General features: G+C 36.9%; 1 protein-coding gene across 1 annotated transcript in view; it reads left to right on the top strand.

Annotated features, from left to right (window-relative positions):
* Positions 1–8,668, top strand: part of LOC108521389 (zinc finger Y-chromosomal protein-like) — a 22,730-nt gene extending 14,062 nt beyond the window's left edge. The window contains exons 3-4 of the mRNA XM_017861206.1: positions 7,935–8,084; positions 8,350–8,668. Of these exons, the coding sequence (XP_017716695.1) occupies positions 7,935–8,084; positions 8,350–8,513 (314 nt within the window). The 3' untranslated portion in view covers positions 8,514–8,668. The remainder of the gene's footprint in view (positions 1–7,934; positions 8,085–8,349) is intronic.
* The last annotated feature ends 654 nt before the right edge of the window (positions 8,669–9,322 follow it).

The raw sequence follows: 9,322 nt of genomic DNA, 5'->3' as shown, positions 1-9,322 counted from the left end.
TTTTGAGGCGGAGTCTTGCTCTGTCACCCAGGCTGGAGTGCAGTGTCACAATCTCAGCTCACTGCAACCTCTGCCTCCTGGGTTCGAGCAGTTATCCCGTCTCAGCCTCGCGAGTAGCTGGGATTACAGGCGCCTGCCACCATGCCCGGCTAATTTTTGTTTTTTCAGTAGAGATGGGGTTTCACCTGGTTGCTCAGGCTGGTCTTGAACTCCGACCTCAGGTGATCTGCCTGCCTCAGCCTCCTAAAATGCTGGGATGACAGGCGTGAGCCACTGCACCCAGCGAAAACTATTAATAATCATCATTATATTGGTGAACTTAAGGATCAAGAATTATATAGTCATCCGCATCAAAATACTCAATGCTATACACAGTGCAACAAAGCCTAAAGTTTCTGAGGAAAGTATAGCATAAGAATTTTATACACAGACAGCTTATTCAAGTCAAAATTACAGTTAGACATTTTAAAACATCCAGGATTTCAGAAATTTTAGCACCCACGTGTGATAGAGTTGCTACTTGGTACCGTAAACCAAAGATGAATTAGTAGAAAAAGACTCAAGAGTGGAGAACTGATAAAATAATGAGTAGTGATTTTTGAATTAATGCAAAATTGGAGTAAACATGCAAATTAAAGTTATATAACATGGTAAATGTCTACAAAATATTAACTAAAATATTTGCCATGTCACAATGTGCAAATATGTTCATGTTTTCACCTTTTACAGCAGGTGACAGTAGATAACATCTTTACAGTATGGTTCCTATTATTTTTATCATATTTTTCTTTTTTTTGAGAGAGAGTCTTGCTCTGTTGCCTAGGCTGGAGTGCGATCTCAGCTTGCTGCAAACTCCGCCTCCTGGGTTCACGCCATTCTCCTGCCTCAGCCTCCCGAGTAGCTGGGGCTACAGGCGCCTGCCACCACAGCCAGCTGTTTTGTACTTTTAGTAGGGATGGGGTTTCACCATGTTAGCCAGGATGGTCTTGATCTCCTGACCTCGTGATCAGCCCACCTCGGCCTCCCAAAGTGCTGGGATTACAGGCTTGAGACACCTCTCCCAGCCCATATTTTTCTTAGAAGAGTATTTTAAAATCTTTGGTCTTGAATTAATAGACATTTAATTGATATTCTTTCATATATATAACAAATCGAATATTAGATAGTTACTAAGGCTAGACAGTATTGTCAAGTCTTGGAATACATCAGTGCACAAAATAGAGATTCCTTTCCCTCATCGTGATGGACTTCTAGTATGACTGTACATACATCAAATTATTTAAATGTGTATTATAATGTATCTTGGGAAAGTAAAAGAGCTTAATCAAAAGGATTGTGAGTTTCAGAGATGGTCAGGGATGCCTTGCTGGAAGGATGACATTTTGTCATAGACTTCAGTTTGAGTTGTATCACAGATTTCAAAAAGGAAATGCATGTATTGATCTTAGTTCAATAGAGAGGACAGTGACAGTTTGCGTCAAATGCGGCAAGTTAGGCAAGTCAGATGAGGACTCAGAGTTGGTCATGTATTTCTTTGGTGAACAGATTCAGTGAAATCATGGACAAAAGCTTGATGGAAGTATAAGTTTAGAGAAAGAATGTGCAATGAGAATCACTGGAGATACGAAACAGTTGCTTGCAGGAGAAGTGGGATCAAGAGAAGATGGAATTTTTGTTTGTTTTAGTGTTTTTTCAAAAGAAAAGCTTATTTCCTGATGGGAATGTTCCTTTAGAGGGTGATAGATAAATTGATGGTATAAGGGATAACTGAAAAAACTGCAAAAAAGCAGAAAAGAGAAGGTATGATTTAGTGCTTATGTGGGGGCATTGGTTTTAAGTAGAAAGGAATACTGCTTGTCTGTGGCAATGTGCAGGAAATACAAAGTTTGTGAATTAGTTGTTAGCAGTAAGACAGATGGTGCAGACAGTGGATCATCCTTTCTGCTTTGGGTTCTTGGTAAGAAATAAAATAATAGGCAGGTAATATGGGAATTTTAAGAAAATATGGCAAATAGCATCTACTCAAGGTTCATATTTATATATTTAAAGATGACACTATCTACATCATAGTACTTTTTTTCTGTCTAGACTTAGCTGCATAGATGTAGATGCTGACATAAAATTATATCAAGTAGGTTTGTGGTTTTGCCAGTCAAGTATTATGAAATCAGACAGGGGCATGGGAGTTGAAAAAATATGCAAGAGAACAGTTAGAATGACCAGCCATGGAATTAAGCTGTTTTACTTGTTGTTCAAATTGCTATAAAATTTTTGTTTAAAAGTAACATTTCAATTTTAATTTTAAACTTGTATTTGTCCTGCTTTCTGTTCTTTTAGTTGCATATATGCATTGAGAAATATCTGAATAATATTTTGTAAATTCTATTGGTATTTCAGATGGTGTTGTTTTGAGCACTCTTTAATTTTTTAAAAAATACTTTCTTAAATATTAAAGTGGATCATCTCAAGAAAAAGCTGTCTTTTAGAGCAAAGTTGAAGAAGTATAAGGGAATAAATAATAAAACAGTATTTCTTAAATTTGGGGCCCATGAGATATTGGGGGCAATAATACTGTAAAGACCAAAGCAGTTTGGGCAGATTTTGGTTGCTAGACTGTGCAATTTGTATTTTACTTGGTAGGAAAAGGAGTACTAGAGACTAGGGCAGGAGGGTAAAGTGACTGGATCTTTCTTTTAAGAAGACAGATTGATACTATTGTCAAGGTGTTTGGTTGGAAACCTTAGGAGAGAGAAATCAGGTAAACTGTTTTGTTTCTGAGGTTAGTTGTAAATGAAGTTTTAACAACCTGGTTTTGAAAGATGAGACGATTTAAATGAATGGAGAGGCACAAACCATGTGCTTGCATTTTAAGACTGCAAAGCAAAAAAAAGCACCGTTTTTATGATATTAATTTAGACAAAATGCAGTCCAGTGGAAATCCAGTAACCAATTTTTTTCCTCAGGAGAACTGTAATTCATTTTCTGAGGAAGCAAAGAGAAGTGAGATAACATGACCAGCTAAAATTAAGCTGAGTTATAAAGACAGACATCCTTCTCATTTCCTCAACTCTCCCTTTTGTAGCTCATTGGCTTGTGTTATTACAGCAGGTTTTACTAGGATACTTGGAACCTTTAACTCCCTACCTTCTTTCATGCCCTTTCATTTACCTCTCCAGCTTTTTCTACTTAGGTTACTGTGTGAATTCTTTCTTGCCCCTGCCTTAAATTGTAATCTCACTGGGACTGTGTCTTTAGCTCATGATTTTCTTTACATTGCAGATGCTCACTGCATGATCTCAAGTGTTTTTTAGTTAACATTTTGCTGATGGCTTCCAAATTGGTGTTGATCTTCAACTTTCAGAGTTGAATATTCTGTAGGTGGCTTCACATGTCATTCATTCCGTCTTCTCAGTTTATTCTTAAATATGACTCAACTCCAGCCTTTATCCCCATTTGTACTACCTCTGTCCTCATTCAAGGCCTCATTATCTGTCACCTAAATGTACTTGAAGTTCCCTGCGTCATTTCTTGGTCTCTTCAAATCTGCTTTTTTATAAGGCCAGCAGGATGCTTTAGCAAAAATACTGACCTGACTTAGTGACTGCTCTTTTTAAAAGCAGAAATTATCAGATCTCTGATAAGAATCCCCAAGAGTAGGATACCTTGGAGTCTATTTGTGTATACAAGTTCATTCCATACCTGCAGATTCTGATTTTAATCAGATTGAGAAACTTGCAGTCTACCAGAATTAAGTTTGAGCCCCTCTGCCTGGTGCATAAAGTCCTCCATGACCTGGTTTTGGTTTACCAGTTGGTCACATTTCCCACTATGGCCTGATTTGCAGCAGTATTGAAGAACATACTCTCTTACTGTCCTGTCCCCCTACCTGCTGTATTCTTTGCATAGAATAAGTGCTGTTCTCTTTCAGTCTACATGAGATACCTTCACTTTTTTTGGGGGGCCGCTGTTATTGCACTTTGCAGCAATTGCCAAAACATTTCTGACTCCCCAGCCTGTTTTATACGAATACTATCTTGTGGAAACCTTGAAAATTTATAAAATATTATTTCATTGTATGGGAAAACGAATCAGTTTTAATAAAAATAATGTACACCAGTGTTAACATTAAAGATTGCACTAGAGAGTTCAAAATTAATATAATTTTATGTTTAAAGAAATTTTAAGCCAAGTGCAGTTGCCCAAGCCTGTAATCCCAGCAATTTGGGGGGCCTAGGCAACTGGATCACTTGAGGTCAGGAAGTTCAAGACCAGCCTGGCCAATATGGCAAAACCACATCTGTACTAAAAATACAAAAATTGACAACATGTGTTGGCACATGCTTGCACATGCCTGTAATCCCAGCTACTTAGGAGGCTGAGGCAAGAGAGTCACTTGAACTTGGGAGTTGCTGTGAGCTGAGATAGCGCCAATGTACTCCAGCCTGGGTAACTGAGTGAGACTCCTATCTCAAGAAAAAAAAGAAAATTTAATTTTTTCTTCTAAGTAATCTTTTAAATTTACTTTAAGGAATCAGGTAGTGTCTTTCTAAGTGACATTTTGTTTTGAAAATGTATATTAAAATGTGATTTGAAAATATGTTACTGTGTCCAAGTTAGACAGAACTTTTTTCCCCATTGTTTTGGGTTCTTACATCTTGTGTTTAAATAGTTAAGTTTTAGTAGCTTTTAGTAGCCCAGTGTTTCAAGTCCTCATATCCTGGGTTAAGTAGTTAGATTTTATAATATCTATGTTGGTTACAAGGAGATGCTATTTGAAAGTAGTCTGTAATTCCTAGTAAGAAACCAAATTATATTGTCATTGTATATATGTATTTTAATGTTGGCTTTAGAGAATTTTGATTAGACAAATATAGTNCTCCTATCTCAAGAAAAAAAAGAAAATTTAATTTTTTCTTCTAAGTAATCTTTTAAATTTACTTTAAGGAATCAGGTAGTGTCTTTCTAAGTGACATTTTGTTTTGAAAAATGTATATTAAAATGTGATTTGAAAATATGTTACTGTGTCCAAGTTAGACAGAACTTTTTTCCCCATTGTTTTGGGTTCTTACATCTTGTGTTTAAATAGTTAAGTTTTAGTAGCTTTTAGTAGCCCAGTGTTTCAAGTCCTCATATCCTGGGTTAAGTAGTTAGATTTTATAATATCTATGTTGGTTACAAGGAGATGCTATTTGAAAGTAGTCTGTAATTCCTAGTAAGAAACCAAATTATATTGTCATTGTATATATGTATTTTTAATGTTGGCTTTAGAGAATTTTGATTAGACAAATATAGTTTTGGATCTTTTGAAGAACGAGATGGGGAATTTGAAAAGTATGCAAAGATTTCAAAATCTAAATTCTGTGTTTATAAGCCACTGTTAAAAGTTAAGACTAAGAATTTAAAACCTAAAGTAGTCAAAACTATCACCATTGCCTTTTCTAAGTAATACTCATTGTAGTTGAATTGTGAGTGCATTTATCTGCTCTGCACTAATGGAAACCATCTTTTGTTATATTGTTTTTTATTTTTTAGAAAAAACTATTATTGCCTCTAACAGTTTAAACTTACAGCATTTTTCAAACACCAGAGGTTGATGGTTGTTTCTTGTGAATTACATAGATCAAGATTTGAATTCTGGTTTTGCCAGTTACTAGATGTGACCTTAGATAAATCATTTAAGTTTGCTTTACTGTAAAATGTCAACAGTATTATAGCACCTTCCTCATGGAGTTATTATGAGCATTAAGTAATGCTTTCAGTAATCACTTAAAAAGTAACTACATTATTATGATCACATTTAAAAATAATCATCTGTTCATCTGTCTGCTTTTCACTGAACTAGAAATTTCTTGGGTCCATTACCTTTTTTTTTTTTTAAGAGATAGCCTTTCTCTGTTGCCTAGGCTTGCGTGCAGTAGTGAGATCTTAGCTCACTGCAGCCTCTGGCCTGGGTTCAAATGATTCTTGTGCCTCAGCCTCAGCCTCAGCCTCCTGGGTTCAAATGATTCTTGTGCCTCAGCTTCCCAAGAAGCTGGGATTACAGGCATGTGCCATTATGCCCAGCTTTTGTATTTTCAGTAGAAAACATGTTTTGCCATGTTGGCCAGGCTGGCCTGAAGCAATCCACTCACGTCCACCTCTCAAAGCCCTGGGATTACAGGTGCGGATCACCATGCATGGCCTTGGGTCAATTTCTTTTAAAGTTTGCACCTCTGATACTTGCCCGGAGTCTGATTTTTAGTTGTGAATCATTGTTTAATTGAATTAAACATAAATATCTAGCCAAAAGGATAATAAAATATATTCAGCAGAGGAATACCAAAAGGAAACTAAAATGGGAAAGGGGAAATGAAAAAGCTTCTTGGGGTCCTACTCCTCTGTGGTTGGTCTCTTGCTGTGTCATACAGGCCAGGTGGGCCCAGAACAGAGAAAACATTACTCAGTGTTTCTGTAATGGACTGAATATTGAAAAATCTGACTTTTGTGATAAATTAAATTGTACTGTTGTGCTATTGTTCATTAGTCTGTGCCACACTTTCTGTTGTGCTAAAGATAGTAGTCAGTGCCCACAGTGGTGTGTAATGTAAGGTTACATTATATAGGGGTCATATTTTTGGTATTTACTGCAATCCAGAGTGTATTTTTTAAGACATTATTTTTTACTTTTGTTAAAATTTTGAAGTCCCAAGCATAACAGCACACTTGATTCCCTTACTGTGTAACACTTAACAGTTGTAGATACCCTGAGCCCACTGTTGGAAATCATATATTCACTTTATTGGTAAGTAAGGATTCTTTTTTTTTTAATACATAAACATGAAACAGGCTGCCTTAAGTCATTTAAGAAGATACTTAAGCCTACATCTTACTGTATTTGCCAGCAGTAGACCCAGACTCATTACTTCCATGAACTCATGTATATGTTGTGTGTGTGTGTGTGTGTGTGTGTGTGTGTATATTTTTAAATGCATATGTGTGTAGTATTAGATTTAAACAGATTAATATTAGAATTTACAACTATTTTTATATTTATTTATTTATTTTTTGAGAGTTTCACTCTGTCATCCAGACTGGAATACAGTGGTGCAATCTTGATTCACTGCAACCTCTGCCTTCCAAGTTCAAGTGATTCTCCTGCCTCAGCTTCCTGAGTAGCTGGGATTACAGGCACCTGCCACTATGCCCAACTCATTTTTTTTGTATTTTTAGTAGAGACAGGGGTTTCACTATGTTGACCAGGCTGGTCTCAAACTCCAGACCTCAGGTGATCTGCCTGCCTCTGCCTTCCGAAGTGCTGGGATTACAGACGTGCCACCACAGCCAGCCAGAATTTGTTTCTGGCAACCATATTTTGATTTTTAAAAAGTTTATGATTCTCATAAAACAGATAAGACAATTGTATTCAGAAGTACTGAATGTTAGGTAATGCTCATAAAATACATTAGGACTAGTGTGTACTGAATTTACTAGTAGGGCATTATTTCTCAGATCTTCAAGAACATTGGTAAACTGGGTTCTGTGGCTTAAGCTTGTAATCCCAGCATTTTGTGAGGCTGAGGTGGGAGAATTGCTTGAGCCTAAGAATTGGAGATAAGTCAGAGAAAAATAGTGAGACCTTGTCTGTACAAAAAAATAAAAAAATTAGCTGAGCATGGTGGCATACGCTTGTTGTTGCAGCTACTGAAGTAGGCTGAGGCAGAAGGATCGCTTGAATTCTGGAGTCAAAGGTGCAGGGAACTGTAATGGTGCCACTGTACTCTAGCCTGAGTGACAGAACAAGAAAAGACCCCATCTCAAAAAATAAAACAGAATACTTGTAATATTGTATGCTTTTACTTTATGACAAGCAAAGATGATGTATGTCCTTTCATTAGTTTTCTTAAGTTTTAAAGCATCTGCTGTTATTGTTGATGATATGTTTTCTGCCTTTTCAGTGGATGATGCTGGCAAAATAGAACATGATGGTTCCACTGGAGTGACCATCGATGGAGAATCAGAAATGGATCCTTGTAAAGTGGATGGCACTTGTCCTGAAGTCATCAAGGTATACATTTTTAAAGCTGACCCTGGAGAAGATGACTTAGGTAAGAGGAAGCCGTCAGCATTTTATACGTCATCATCCAAATGTTTCAACCAAATGGTGTCAAAAAAATAAACAGGTTACTTTTTTTCATTGATATTTAGCATTTAGTTTAGATTATTTAGGTTGGAAAATTTGAACTCTTTTCCAAAGACAACTTTTAAGACATATTTTTGATTTAGTAATATGAAAATATATGAAAACATGTAAGCAAAATATGTGAAAATGAACTCTCTAATAATTTTTGGAGCTTTCATCTTTTCTGATAGGTGGGACTGTAGACATTGTGGAGAGTGAGCCTGAAAATGATCATGGAGTTGAACTACTTGATCAGAACAGCAGTATTCGTGTTCCCAGGGAAAAGATGGTTTATATGACTGTCAGTGACTCTCAACAAGAAGATGAAGATTTAAGTATGTGGTTTTTTTTTTAAAAAATTTTACTTTAAGTTCTGGGATACATGTGCTGAATGTGCAGGTTTGTTACATAGGTATGCATGTGCCATGGTGGTTTGCTGCACCTATCAACCCATCTTCTAGGTTTTTAAGCCCACCATCCATTAGGTATTTGTCTTAATGCTCTCCCTTCCCTTGCACTCCACCCCACAACAGGCCCCAGTGTGTGATGTTCCCCTCCTTGTGTCCATGTGTCCTCATTGTTTAACTCCCACTTATGAGTGAGAACATGTGGTGTTTGGTTTTCTATTCTTGTGTTAATTTGCTGAGGATGGTGGTTTCCAGCTCTGTGGCTTTTTTTGTGGAAGAGGGTTTTATCTTTCTATAAATAGTGTTTTTTGTTTTTGTTTTTTTGAGACAGAGTCTTATTCTGTCGCCAGGCTGGAGTGCAGTGGCGCAATCTCAGCTCACTGCAACTTCCACCTCCCAAGTTCCTGCCTCAGCCTCTCAAGTAGCTGAGACTACAGGCACGCACCACCACACCCAGCTAATTTTTGTATTTTTAGTAGAGATGAGGGTTTCACCATGTTGGCCAGGATGGTCTCGATCTCTTGACCTCATGATCCGCCCACCTTGGTCTCCCAAAGTGCTGGGATTACAGGCATGAGCCACTGTGCCCTGCCCAAGCTGGTTTTTTTTTTTTTTTTTTTTTTAATGTAACCAATATTTGAAAAAAAAAGCAACACTGCTTTAGAGATTACTATATTGCCATATTCCAAGGAAATATATCAGTGACTATGTATGTTTTCATTGTTGCTTTATAAGCTAATTATGGTAAAAGCCAAGA

The sequence above is a fragment of the Rhinopithecus bieti genome, unplaced genomic scaffold, assembly GCF_001698545.2.
Source record: "Rhinopithecus bieti isolate Rb0 unplaced genomic scaffold, ASM169854v2 scaffold_61227, whole genome shotgun sequence".
Lineage (NCBI taxonomy): Eukaryota > Metazoa > Chordata > Mammalia > Primates > Cercopithecidae > Rhinopithecus > Rhinopithecus bieti.
This window is presented reverse-complemented; position numbering and strand designations above follow the sequence as displayed.